The 14,613-nt window shown below is 34.4% G+C and overlaps 2 protein-coding genes across 2 annotated transcripts; one reads left to right on the top strand and one right to left on the bottom strand.

The window, feature by feature from the left end:
* Positions 1 to 1,278: 1,278 nt before the first annotated feature.
* On the bottom strand, positions 1,279 to 2,161 carry LOC122074848 (protein RALF-like 19). Its single transcript, XM_042639817.1, has one exon. The coding sequence runs from the start codon at positions 2,080 to 2,082 to the stop codon at positions 1,723 to 1,725; it is 360 nt and encodes a 119-aa protein (XP_042495751.1). The 5' UTR covers positions 2,083 to 2,161; the 3' UTR covers positions 1,279 to 1,722.
* Positions 2,162 to 10,713: 8,552 nt separating this feature from the next.
* Positions 10,714 to 11,783, top strand: LOC122074916 (VQ motif-containing protein 22-like). Its single transcript, XM_042639914.1, has one exon. The coding sequence runs from the start codon at positions 10,763 to 10,765 to the stop codon at positions 11,363 to 11,365; it is 603 nt and encodes a 200-aa protein (XP_042495848.1). The 5' UTR covers positions 10,714 to 10,762; the 3' UTR covers positions 11,366 to 11,783.
* The last annotated feature ends 2,830 nt before the right edge of the window (positions 11,784 to 14,613 follow it).

Genomic DNA, 14,613 nt, shown 5'->3' with positions numbered 1-14,613 from the left:
TGGTAAATATAGACCTCCTAATGCAGATCAAAAAAGGATTGAAAGTCCAAGGGACCCAATAAAGAAAGATAGGATAGATTGCCAGTAATTGTGAACAAAGCTGCGGGCATACCAGAAATGGACTGTCAAGAATGGTAGATGGAGCAAGGATGCATAGCAGGCTTAAAACATGACACATGTGGGATGAACGAGCTTTCCTCTACTACTATATTGTGGTAAATATAGACCTCCTAACATAATAGGCATTTGAAATATATAATTAGGAGCTTCTTCTTCTTTATTTATTTATTTATTTATTTTTAATGTGTATGATTAGTTCTCCCCAAAATGAAAATGTTATCAAATGAAGACATTCCTTAATAGGTTGAATTCCCAAAACTAAGATTTTATTTTTTACTTATTGGATCCTTCAAGGTGTCACCATGCCTAATGAAATATAACAGTTCACTATTTGCCACTTGACACCACATGGATGGGTAATCCATGTGATAGAGGACACCACATATCTCAATGGTCAAATTTTAATCCAGAGTAAGCAAGGAAAGTTTCTCAAACTCTAATTCAGAGTTGCAGTAAAATTACTAAAATCTTATCAAATGGAAATGAATATAAAATACAAAATTGTATCTTTTGTAATTTTAGCTACTTCCTTTACTCATTTTAATCTAAAATTTACCAATGAGATGCTTACCAATGGGATACAAATTTGGTTGGTTCTTCCTATTTAATTAGTTCCTAAGAGCTAGCTTCTACGATCCCAAGTGGCAAAAAGTGAAGATGATACTTACTGAAACATATATACCTATGGTGCAAATTTGGGTTAGGATTTTCAGGCTTGAGGCTGGGCTGAGCCCAATCTTGGCGTTATATAATTATACATTAATTATTACATATTATGTTTAAGATTTAAGTCTTTTGGATTAATTTTTAGAATGATTGATGTTGATGATGTCTCATGGGCCATCGAGAGTCAATCAAAGCCAAGTAAGGCTGGCCTGAGATATCTTAATCCAACCTCAAGATTAAGGTTGGGCTTGGGCTGAGTTAAGAGGACTCAAGATTGACCTAGGTTTTTAAAAAAATTGACGAGGTTGCCATTTAGAATCATGCAAAGGATTAAGCTTATTGCAAATTCTATCTTTTCTTCACTTCAAATTCACAAGACATCATAATTGAATAACATGAGGGAATTTTATATTCTTACTCATGTTAGAATTAACCAAAAAAAAAAAAAAATCCTTGTTGATTACTCTAATTAGTTGTTTCTTTCAACAAAAAGAAGCATAAAAGGGAATCACTATTGGAATGTTTTCCAACTGAAGTACATCATTGAAGCAAATGTTAATTTTCAGATCAATCAATCACTCTGTGGATCAATTTCTGCTATTAAAAGAAAAAAAAAAGTATTTTTCAGTTTGGTACTAGATGCAAAGGAACAATAAACCACCCCCACTCCCAAAAAAAAAAAAAAAAAAGGAAAATAGAAGTACTAGCATATCATTTAAATGGAGATGAGAGGAGAAACAATGGCAAGAAGGGTGATTCTTTCAGAGTTTACCACAATATATATACCCTTTTTATTTGTAATAAAACCCATAATAAATTTTCCCTTTTTTTATTTTTTTAATTCTTTTTTGTATTTGAAGATCAGATCAGATGAGAGGAAGAAAACAATGGAATAGAAAGAATAAGGGGTGCATGATTCTCTCTGTATCAATATTCTTAACGGAGATCCCTGGCACAGTGTGTGGCCATGGTGCAACTTCGCCTGTAAGGATTAATCTTCAGATTTTTCCTGCAATCATAGTAGGATTGACCGGGTCTGCGGCATGGGATCCTGTTTGCCTTCAATGCTTCATAGCTAATATACCTTCGGCGTCGATAAAGACCTCGTCGAGCGACGTCGGAGTCCATCATCATCTCATTTGATTCCCCAATGCAGTCCCCAACCAGACCATTACATTTAGGCCGTGACCCACCAACAACCCAGTAGGCATCACCCGACAACGGCGACGACGACGACAACTCGGCCACCAATGCTAAGCTTAAGAGGAGGACGACGAGCGAAAGGCGAATATCCATTCTGGGTGTGGTACCAGGATAGTAGAGAAAGGAAGAGTGAGGGAGTTGTTTTAGTCTCCCTAACCTTTAATATGGTTTTGTCTCTGCCTACCCTTATTTAAGGAGGGGATGAGAAGATGTCAAAGAGGGGGAGGGGAGGAGGGTGGTGGTGATGAGGCTAGGGTGGCCCGTTTCTTTCTCCTTGCTTTTGCTTTTCTTAGGCTATGAGTATTGTGTGGTTCAGGTTTGATGTCAAAACTTATTATCAAGCTTTTAATGGTTGTACATCCTATATTTAGTATGTATGACCAATTATAATTTCAAATATGCGTGCTTGCGTAAACCAATTTATAAAATTTGTGAATTGGGCGAGTTCCATAACGCCTTGTTTGTTTGTTTGACGAAAAATAATAAAATAGAAATAAAGGGGGGGGGAGAGTTAATTGTCGAATTTTTCATAAAATTTCAATAAAGGCATATATTTGGTTACTTGAATGGTGAGTTTTATAAGGCTTTGTTCGTTTGGTTGCTCGAACAACAATTAAGGAAACTTGTCTACCTATAGGGCAATCCATTGATCCCACCACCCTTTTTTCCAAAGTTTCACAATTTTTTATTTTTTATTTTAAGGAGAAGGGAGGAGAATAATTTTATTATAGGTGGGATTCAAAACTTTATTACAGAGACGGTAATTGTTAGATTTTTCATTAAATTTCAAAAAAGCAGGTGTTTGGTTGCCTGGAAAACTAATTATAGTAGATAATTATTAAGGAAACTTGTCTCGCCACACCCTTCTCTAAAGTTTTACAATGTTTGGTAAAATTTTTATTTTGAGAAGGGAGAAGAATGATTTTATTACAGATGGAGTTCAGAGCTTTATGAAAATATACAAGAACTATTCTCTTATTAGAACCTGATCCAATATCATAAATTCTAGCCATATTATCCAACTCGATCTGGGTTTGGATTTTAGATATCTTATAAACTTTTCCAAGTATCCAAACGAGTAAAGCCTGATTATCTTTGACCTGCCATGGCAATTCACCAAGTCAGAAATGGTTTCCCAAACCTTATAATATATTTTTCTTCTTATGAATATATACGTGTCCAGCCGAATATCACCTATATGGTGACAAAACTGAAATCGATCACGACTTTGCTAGGTTTAAACATTGGTAGGAAGAAGGGGATAAACGATAATGTTGAAGGCTTGTCTGAGAATGATTTCCAATACTACTCAAAAATACAGGTTACTATGAGTTTGAAGTTTGGATAATAGGGTTGATAAATTAAATGTTGTCTTCGTTTGGCTTATGCTAAAGTGTGAAGATTCTCACATGGAGAGAAAATAACATGTGAAACATATGAGGTATTTGGCCTACCAACTCCGCTATCATTTTTTAAACAAACCATTTTCATGCATAAGGGTTTTGATTTTGGTAAACGCTTTGCAGTACACGCTACCGTAAATCTTCAATAGAAATTTAGAGATGTGATCATAAAAAATTGATTAGAAGAAAGACAACAAATGCGAAAAAACTAATCAAATCCTTAAGGCATTGAGTGGTGATAGCTCCACAAATATATGAAGACATCAAGGACTTGAATAAATTAATGTGAGACTTTAACTTTATATGTAACTCCCAACATCTTAATATGTCATTCTCCAATTAAAAGAAAAGACCTAATCTCTTTTCACCCATGGTGAAAGAGAATCTCTTCAGTCACCCCATTTGATGATCCTTTGATTGGACTACAGAAAGGTGTTTTGGACTATGAATACTAACTGATGATAATTAATAAGGAACCTAGCTAGAGTCCAGTCATAGTTTAATCATACCATCACAACACCATTAGTGAATTGTGGGTGAAGAAAAACTTAATCCTAAGAGAAAAAGGGAGGAATAAGAAATCTCAAGAGAAGCTAACAATTTATGAATGAACTTAACAGAAAACTATCATTTGAAGATGGTAACTTTATAAGCTCATCAAAATTTTTAGGCTTATAATAGACTGAATGTTTAATGCTAGACATGCATGGAAGATATCTTAAAAAAAAACAAATCTCCATTTTTTCATCAATCAAATCTGAAACTCTTGACAAAAATTTACATATGGTATGAATATAATGGATCAAAGAACATAAATATTAATAATATTAAGAAATTCAAATAGAGTCATACAAAGATTCATAACATTTGAAGAATTCCTCTAAATAGTCTTCTCTCGCTTGTTAGTCTTATTCGTTTTCTTCTCTATGCAAATTATCAATGATCATTACCAATGGGCATAGATATCCTTATATGGATGGAAACCAAAACTAACCTTGAAATCGGAGTAATTGAGCCTCTCCATAATAAGGCCTAATCACTAATAGGTATATTATACACTTTACACTTTAAAATAGTTAATTGAAACTTATTAACCCATTATAAAAATCACTCTTAATTAAACTCGATTTATCCAATCAGGCATCTCAATCAATACTAATTTACTAATCCCAAACTCAGACAATCATTAGAACATTACAATTCTATGGTCCATATATCATTTAATAAAACCATCTTTTCAGTCCAAAGAGACTCTACCACATGCTTCATTTTTGTTATCACATGTATCCAAAGGAGGAGTCAGACTTGGAGTGGATTCTTGAGGGAAATTGAAATTTAGAAAGCATTTTGACGTCAGAACCAGAGCCCACAAGACTACCAAACAGTTCTGAAAAACCAATGGTTGGTTACCCTATCAATGTTTAAGGAAAAACACATTTTGAGTCTTGAATGCCTTTAAAGTGTCATTAGGTTTATTGTGAAGGAGTCAATGCATGCTTTGCGCAAATTAAGCTAAGTGATGACTTTTAGGTGCCATGAGTTTTGGTCAAAGAAATCTGGTAGTCTGTGGCCATGCCTTTGAAAGTTTGAATGAATTATTACTGCAAAGAAATTATTTGACATTGAAAAAAAATTGAATGTTTATAATAATATAAAAATATAAAAAAATAAAAAAATAATGTCAATGTAGGAAGCATCATAGGGTCTGTGTATCATAAACGTTTTAAAGAAAAATATTTTTTTTTAATTGAAATAAAACATGTATGTGACGATCGATCTATTTTTGTATTTTTTTTTTTTTGTCCACATTTGTTAGTTATTAAAAAAACAAATTTAATATTATTTATAAAATACAAATTTAGACCAGAAATATTATCATACACAACTGATCATCTTAACCACCGATTATCTTTTCACATCCAAGCATGCCTTACTTTCTTAGGGAAAAAAATTTATTTATATTTATTTTATGATTAAAGTATAAATTACTAAAAATAAAGTTTTTTTTTTCACCCTTTCTTGATCAGAGCAACTTGGGGGGGTGAATAAGTGAAGAAATGAAAATATCCAAATTCGCGTGCATTGACAAAGGTATCGATGTGGATCCCACAATAAACAACATCATGAATGTTTAAGCAATTTAGTTGGCATCATAGATGATGTAGTGACTTTTGAGTCACTTAAAAGAGAAGACTAAGCTTTAGAGGGTGACAAAAATGGTTCACTTGTGTGACATGGTGGAAAATTACAGTTTTGATATATAAACAATAGAAACTAAAAGTGAACCATCCTGGATTAATTTCTTGGTTTTGGATTCCTAATCATGAACCAATTTTCTAGGTTATAGTTGTATTCGACTGTTGTAACCTTGATTTGAATACTAGTGTGAAGATGTAGGTTTAAAGTCTGACAATAGCTATTTTTTGACATGTAAACAATTATATGAATGACTTCCCACTAAATGTTAATGAATATCTCAATCAAATCAGATCAATTAAATCTAATATATCCTAAACCTAGATCTCCAAGATTATTTTTCATTATAAGTTTATTTTTATTCATAAATTATTTATTTGCATATTCAATGAGAATATGGATGTTTTCTATAGATAAAAAGATGGAAGGCATTTTTTGCATGATAACGGAGGCTACTTGGGAGGGGAGAGACAATGAATACCCACATCAGTTCAATCAATAAGGGCAAGAGAGGTCATTTCAGTTGGGGGGGGGGGGGAGACAGTGAATTGTTATGTTGGTTACACTCTTGCAATGAGATATTATCTCAAAAATGAGGAAAACACTTTATTTCAATGTGTACTTCTCTCTCATAATTTCGTTCTCTTCTCTCTTCATTAAATATGCAATCCCTAATTCCTGTATGACACACTGACACATGAATTCTATTATCCCCCTAGTTGTTATTGGCTTTGGTATAAGATGCCAATACAAGTCACTAACTTGTCAAACCTCTCCGTCCCCCTTTTTCCAACAAAAAAGTTCATTCTCAAATAAAAAGGAAAAAAGAAAATAGGAAAAACTAAATAAAGGCTTTGGTAGTGTAAAGGAATGGTGATATGCATTACAATATAAATTTCCAATAGAAATTAAGACGTATAGAATAAAAAAGACTGCATGGGCACCCAATCCACCTAATTGTTCTTCTTAATTTAGCACCTTACAATACCATGCATCGTCTTCCATTAGATAATTATAATAATGAAAGATTCTCACTAATTTAGTACGCGTAGGAAAATTAGGGCATCGCATGCACTGTATATATCAGTCTAATGATTTATATATGTGGACAAAAATTAATTAACCAAAATATTGTGCTCAATATTATATAATTATTCACACTACACACGTAGCAGCAACTATCTGATTTTTTAATAAACATAAACCATAGTACTTACATCATTTAAAACCATTCAAAACATGAGATTAATATCCATCATGAATAAATTAAGTATCTATATATGTCTCTGGTGTACTATTTACAAACATAGAATAGGTGATTAATTCAGTAGCCTGCGAGCTATAAGAGTAAAAGTTTCATGGTTTCAGGCATCTTCCACCTCTGAGGCTCTGATGCAGACCATAGTTAGTTAAAACATGTTTTAAATGATTTTTTATTTTTTCAAATTGACCCAATCATCTGGTAAGAAGACCCTAAAAAATAGGAAATGTTTTAAATGCATTATTTTAAAAAAGGGCGAGTGGTAGGACGAACGAATTGTAATTTTATTTTCACTTTTTTTTTTTAATTTTAATTGTCCATTTAATATTAGATTAATTTAAACCATCTATTAGTTTTTTATATTATAATCGATTCCTAGATTTTAGGGTGGAGAGATAACAGTCACTTATCTTTAACTTGTTGTGATGGTCACACCATACGTAACCGTTCCAACTTCTACCATTCCAAAGGGCAACCAGGGAGAGTAGGATAATGATAACTCTCTCTCTCTCTACAGAATATTTTTTTTTCCTTTCCATCATTCTTGTACAGTTAAATAGGAAAACATCTACAAGATTCCAATCCCCTAAGGAAGAAGTGAAAATAGAATTTCATCGGGTGAGAAGTTTTATAGAGGATGAATCCTTGTGTGACAGAGATTCATCGAAGAGGATGAATTGGTTAGCAATGACCTATTGTCATCATGATAGCTTATTTCAGGTAAACGGAGAGGGGGAAAAGGTTAACACTTTAAATCTCACCCAACAATATCCACAGTTGTTAATAAAAAATGTTTCACATTCCTATTTTGCCGCACGTACTGCGACCTTTTGCCTTTAAAAAAAAGTAAAAAGATAAATTTGGGACAAAGTTTTTTGTCCAAGAACAGCCCCTATGCCGCAGACATAGGGGGCACACAATGACCATTGTACCCATCTTGGGGGTGCATGCCCCTATGTTTGAGTGCAGGGGCCACTCTCGAACAAAAAACACTTACATTTTCTTTTTATTTTTAAAAAATATTAATCCATATAAAGGTATAATTAGTACTTCAAATATTAATATTTAATAGAGATGTAAATGAATCTGGATATCCCTCGAACAGATATGGATATTCCTAAATGGTTATGGATGCAAATCGAATCTAGATTTTCAATTATTCATTTACATCTATAACTTGTGTAACCCAAACCTTCATTCCCACGGTGGATACGATTCTCTCTCAAAATATCTTAGCTCTTTTCCTCATTCTCTATAACTAGTTAAATCTTTAATAACCCTTTAGATCATTAGCTACTTAATATTTTATTATTAGTTAGATATGTTAGATTTTTTTGAAGATTTCTTTTAATCAGAATTAGAATTTTTCAAATGATGATACGATAAAAGAAAAAATTATAAAACATCATCATCAACATTTTTTCTAAAGAGAATAAAATTTTGGATGAATATATGTATGAACATATAATCAAAATAATATTCATAATCAAAATAAAATAATAACATACTTTTCATTTTAAAGAAATAATTCATCAACATGAACACCAAGAGAATCATCTATAAAATAAAATCTTAGTAGAAACATCATTTTTTTTTTTATACAATCATCTTCCAAAATGAAATTGGTTCTAGGTCTAATATGTATGGCTCTGATACCATTTTGTTAAATAATTCTATAGGATTTGAATTATAAAACCCAAAACCAAGAATATGAAATAATCCATACAGAATTCTAGAACACAACTTCAAACATAAAATGGGAGATAAGGAACATATCTTGAAAAGATAAAACTTGATGAAGAAGGATAAAGAATACCAATTTCCTTAAAAGATAGAAACACTCTAAAGAAGGATCTTCTGCAACCTCCCTTGAATACCAATTAATTGTCTTTCTTATGGAACAAAGAAAAAAGTAATTCACGTAGCTACAAGGACCCTCTTTTATATAATATATAAAGTATTGTCCCAGCTCTGGCACACTTCCACAATGTCCAGGACTGGCCCACTTCAAACCAAACCAAGGTGACATGTTTAAACCGGTCCATGTAGTCAAGACTCCCATCATTAAGTATTGGCCTAGTAATTAATCAGACCCACTATCTTTGGAAATCTAACAAGATATCTATTCAAATATGATAGATTATGTTTCAGATTATCTAAATTTCGATCCGAACAACCCTGATCGGATACTGATGCAAATTGAATTTTGATTTTTTTACTAACCATTTATATCCCTAATACTTAATTAATATAACACTGAGTTGGTCCCACAATTTAAGCCCTCTCTTGGTTAAGTATTTTTCAAAATATAAATGTTTAAAAACAAGTGCAGTTCTTTTTTCATTTTTTTTTTTGGCCAATTTCAAATTGTTTGACTCATTTTTTTCCCATCTCATTTGGATTCTGAACTGTTTTAACGATGCTGTACTGAACAAAATTCTTTTTACAGTTCTTATTTTAACTATCTATGATTCAGACACTTCGTTAAGTTAAATCAATTTGTATCGTTTCAAAACCAGACCCAGGGTTTAAGAAGCAAGAATGGGTATTGGGACCGATTCAGATTAGGATCACATCGAATCGGAATGGTCAGATATGATAAGAATCATTTCAGATATGCACTAACCCTAATTTTTTGAAGGGGATTGGACTAGCCTAATTGGCCAATTCTCATCCACTTATCAGACCGACCGATATCGGCTTGTGAAATCAATTAAATTCACGGTTCAAAGGTTAAAAAAAATCAGATGAGACTGAAACGAATATAAGGCAATATCCACAGTTTCTCAATTTTAGTTATTCTCACAATTTTATATTATTTTATTTATTTTTCGGTCAAAACTAGGTTGAACACTTGAAGTGATCAAACTCGAGTAGTTTGTATATGGCAGCACAATCCACAGTAGGTTATTGTGGTTTAAACTTTAGGAGAAAGTAGCTATATATTGTCAACCAGTGGGTCATCAAACCGGTTGACCCAAGAATTAATCATGTTTGGTTAGTTTACTTCATTTTGTCTAGGTTAGGGCCATCAGGTCAGGTCATCCAACAAACTCAGAAGTTAAAATTAAAATCCTCTACAATGATTCTCCTTCCAACCTCTCTTCAACTAGGCATATAAGCATACTTGATTCTTAAAATTAAGAATCGTCAATACTTGTTAGGCCACCATTGTTTCTCAATTTTACAAAAAATTTTATATATTGGAGTAGGATCCTTTGGAGGATGTAGGGCTTTTCAAACCTGAGACTAGGATCTGGATTTCCCGATCGGTCCCATCCAATTGGTCTGGACGGGTCAGAATCAATATATTCTAGGCATTAGGGTTTTCCTGTACAGAATCAGCCGATTCTGATAAGGGGGAGTCGCGATCAGCTTGTCCGGCAAATATCGAAATCTATACCGTTGATCATGGGGCCGTGACTATGATAGTATTTTTAAGTGGTGAAGTACCTGATTAGAAGGATCCCTCATGATCGTTCATTCCTTCCGATATGACCGAAGAGACCCGCGTAGAGAGAGAGATTCCCAAGTCCCAACTCACCTACAACGAATATGAGGCTGACGTCACATAGTGCGATACGATGAAGACTTTGTGGTAAGCTGGCGTTGTTTCTGGGAAAGAAGTAAGAACCACTCCAGAGCCTTCAGCCTTAAGCTTTACGCCTTAAGCCTCAAGCCTTCCAGAAGAACGAGAACCACAAAAAAAAATGTCAAAGATTCCATTTTCCACGTGTCACTTGACGCTCCATCTCAAGATCGACGGCTACGATCCCACGTGAGTCAACTTTTGACCAACACAGTCATCCTCAAAAGTTTTGGCCTTTATAAATAGGTCTCTCCAGTAAGAAGCAGCTTCCTCCTATTTCTTCACCCAAAAAGCGATCATAGATGAGTGAGTTCAGTTCACCCCATGGCCATAACTGATACAATGGCTGGCCCTAGTGACTGGTTACAATTCTACCGGCGAAACCTCGCCGGAGAAGAACCACCGCCGTCTCCGACATCACCAGAATTGTTTGATCCAGTCTCCGATGCCGCTGTAGTCACTTCCGCAAGCACTCCTGGAGCTGGGAATCCGAGTGGTAGTACTAGCAGCGTCCACTTGAACCCGGAAGGCCGGAGAGTCGCAAAACCAAACCGGAGACGTTCCAGGGCTTCTAGGAGAGCTCCCACTACGCTTCTCAACACAGACACCACCAATTTCCGAGCCATGGTTCAGCAATTTACTGGAGTTCCTAGTGCACCCTTCAACACTGCTGGACCTCATCACACGGGTGCAACCAACTTCAATTTTGTGGTGGAAGCAGGTGATCAGCACCATCTGAACACAGCTACTACAATCGCTGCACCTGGGTACCATCTTCAACAACAGCAGCAGCAACCCCAACAGCAATTCCAACAACAACAACAACAACATCAATTCCAACAGCAACAGATGCAATATATGTTCTCAAGGAACAATCCTACAAGCGATGTGTTTGGTCAGAGATTCAGAGATGGCAACCAAAGATGAACAACCATGGAGGCCTCTATCTCTGAGGGTTTTTTTTTTTTCTTCTCAGTGTCTTTCCATCCATGTGCTTCCTAGGATCTCTCATAAACCTGAAAGGAGAGCAAATGGTTACATAAAGGTGAGAGAGACAACTGAAGAAAGGAAGAAAATTAGGAATTGACTTGTAGCAGAGAGAGGGTTTTTTTGGGTTTGACTGATGTAAATATTATGTTCTCTTCCTCGGAAACTTCCTCCTCTATTTACTATTTATATACAACAATAGGTAATAGTACGAAATAATATATATGTTTCTGTTTTTTGTTTTTTTGTTTTTTTGTTTTTTTATTTCAAATGTTATCAAGGTATTGTGTTTATTGTGGAATTGGAAACTTGGAGTCAACTCACTTGTTGACTCAACATGGTTTTAGAATACTCTCAAGTATGATGGTTATATTATTGTATTTTTCTTAAGTTTTTGAGATCAATTCTTTGGTTTTTTTTTGTTTTTTTGCCAAGTTTTCCTCCATGAAGAAATTGTTTTTCATGGCTATCATTGCGCTCAAATGGGATTTGGGGAACAATAAAGGAATATTTTTGGATGAGAATGGATTCACCGCATGTATGTTCACCTACATGTATATGTTACAGGCTAACACCAGACTTTGACACTTACGAGCAGAGGAAGTGGAATCATTTTGAATCTTCAACATATATAGGATTTAACAAAAGGAAATTATTTCTTATTCCATGCTAATTAACTACATGTTGAGAGAAAATTGTACGAAAGCAATAACAAGGAGTTTCTTATACAGGGTAAAAAACAGCAAAGGAAGATGTATGGGAGGTGGATGAGATTTGGAGCATTGCAGGAGAACTAGGACTCTTTTTAATATTAATGATGTTAACCAATGGCCTTGGACAACAATTCCTCTTTTTTAGGATGCTGAATTTTTTTTTTGGTCTAAATGTAATCTGTTCATGAAGACTAACAATGAAACCATACTCATTTTGAAGTATATAGCCCTTGAGGCTAATGGTAAGAAAAATTATGATCATGGACCCTGATTACCTGTTAAGATATTTAGTTAACATATAATAATTTATATATATTTTTTCAATAAAAAAACAAATAAAATAACATAGAGTGGATTTTCGACCGAAAGACTTGTCCATCAGAAATTGATTAGTCAAACCAGGAGCAGGGGTAGAGGGACAATGAACGGTGTCTACGATTAGCTTACGTACTCAAATAAGGGCTCTTTCCATCGATTGCTTAATTACGTAATCTACGACTACCTTAGGCGCGAAAGGACTTTCTTCTTTATTGCTTAAATAAATCCAACGACAAAATTAAGATTCATTGAGTGAATAGTTAAACTATTGGGAATAGAAAAACTTTCTTTTGGTATAAAGGGCAAGATTTGAATAAAGTTTTGGGGGTGGGAAGAGGGGATGAATCGTGAATATATATGAGGTCATGTGGGGCCCAAACATCAATAGATATTAGACTGAATATTTTAGATAGATACCTTCTTTTACCAAGTCATAGAGGTCGGCGCTCATCTTTCCTTAGTTGAATTTTGACATATTTAGTGCCTTCAATATTGATATGGTATAAGATTAACTTTCAGTATTTACTTTACAATTATTCTTTTCTTTTCAGTTGGGTAAGCTGCCTCAACTTAGACCAAGTGTTTGAACCTTACCTAAGTTGATTAATTGGGTAGAGTACTAGAGGCCATAAAATATACTCTTTTAGGTCATGTACACGATAATGTTTCATGTATATCCTCTCATGGAGTATTTAACAACAAAACTCTCTCTCTCTCTCTCTCTCTCTCTCTCTCTCTCTCTCTCTCTCTCTCTCTCTCTCTCTCTCGTATGTGAAAAATGATTAAAACATGTTTAAAGGGGAGGGGATATGGTAGGAGAGTCGTGTTGCCTTTGGGATTTGTGATTTGGGTGGCTGGAGAATCTGCTGAGCGGCATGAAGGGGTGGCAGCAGCCGAACATGTCTCCACGCAATCGCTGGTTTTGTTCTCAAGTAGTAAGTTTAAGGTTAAGGCAATAGTAGTCTTTGGTAGGGAAAAGTCCAACGCATTATGGGTTGGTAATTCTTAGGTCGGCTTCGTTCGTTTAATAATTAAGGGAGAAGATTCTCTGAATTGCAAACAAAAGGTATAATGTATAATGCATATATTGGATAATGCACCAATGTGATGCAGCAGAAGGATATCTTATATAAAGGATAACTAGCGAGGTTATTTCATGTGAGGAAGAGATATAGGTACAGAAATGCTAGCATATCCAACCTTGGCAGTTTAGAAATGATTTTTCCAATAATTAATTAGGAAAAAGATCATTTTGGCAATACATCTTGATAAGCATTTTAGAAGAGTTAATTATTTTTGAGCCACATGGATGATTGATTTTGGCTAACTCATCATTGGAGTAATTGTACATCTAAAATTTGCCCAATTTCATGCCTAAATTCAATCAAATATACATCAGCGTATGTGCATATATGTTGGTGTACGATGTTTTGTATTTCGTGGCAGTTTAATCCAGGGAGTACTGGTGTACGTGCCTCAACAGGAGTACTGGTGTAGGAGCCTCGAAAGGACAGAACGATGACCCACTTAATCCTTTTTATTTGATGGCACTTTTGTACTTTTCGAATTATGATTTTTTGCTATATACTTGTAGCAAGGTTTTCTTTCATTGTAATGCAAGCAATACTGCGAGATGTGAGGACGAGCGTTGTAACCTTATTCTCCATTGATAGTGACGCAATCTCATATCATCAAGGACATAGGCAATCTTGCCGAATCTTGTAAACCTGTGTGCATTGTTTATTCTTGGTTTACATTAGCTTCTACATCGTTTTAGGGTTGCGTTTTTACCCATATATTCTTGTATTTTTCAGTTGTCTATTGATGTCCATGAACCCTGTAGTAATCCCTATATTTTAAAGCTCCTTTTTTTTTTTTTCGTTTATCATTTATTAACAAATTTCTCTTTTAGCTGAACTTGATATTTGGTAAGGCAACTCTTTTTTCTTCTTCTTCTTTTTTTTTTTTTCCGGTAGAAGGCAAGGCATCTTAGGGCAACATGTCCAAAAATTTTGTCCAATATAATCTGACATGTGACAGATATTGGAGCCACCCTACAAAGCTTATCAAGACGAGTTGTCTTGAGTAACTTTGCCCAAATAATTAAAAACTAAATATGAAGAACTATCAATCAATCACTAATTTTTGGATGTCATA

This window comes from Macadamia integrifolia, chromosome 3, assembly GCF_013358625.1.
Source record: "Macadamia integrifolia cultivar HAES 741 chromosome 3, SCU_Mint_v3, whole genome shotgun sequence".
Lineage (NCBI taxonomy): Eukaryota > Viridiplantae > Streptophyta > Magnoliopsida > Proteales > Proteaceae > Macadamia > Macadamia integrifolia.
This window is presented reverse-complemented; position numbering and strand designations above follow the sequence as displayed.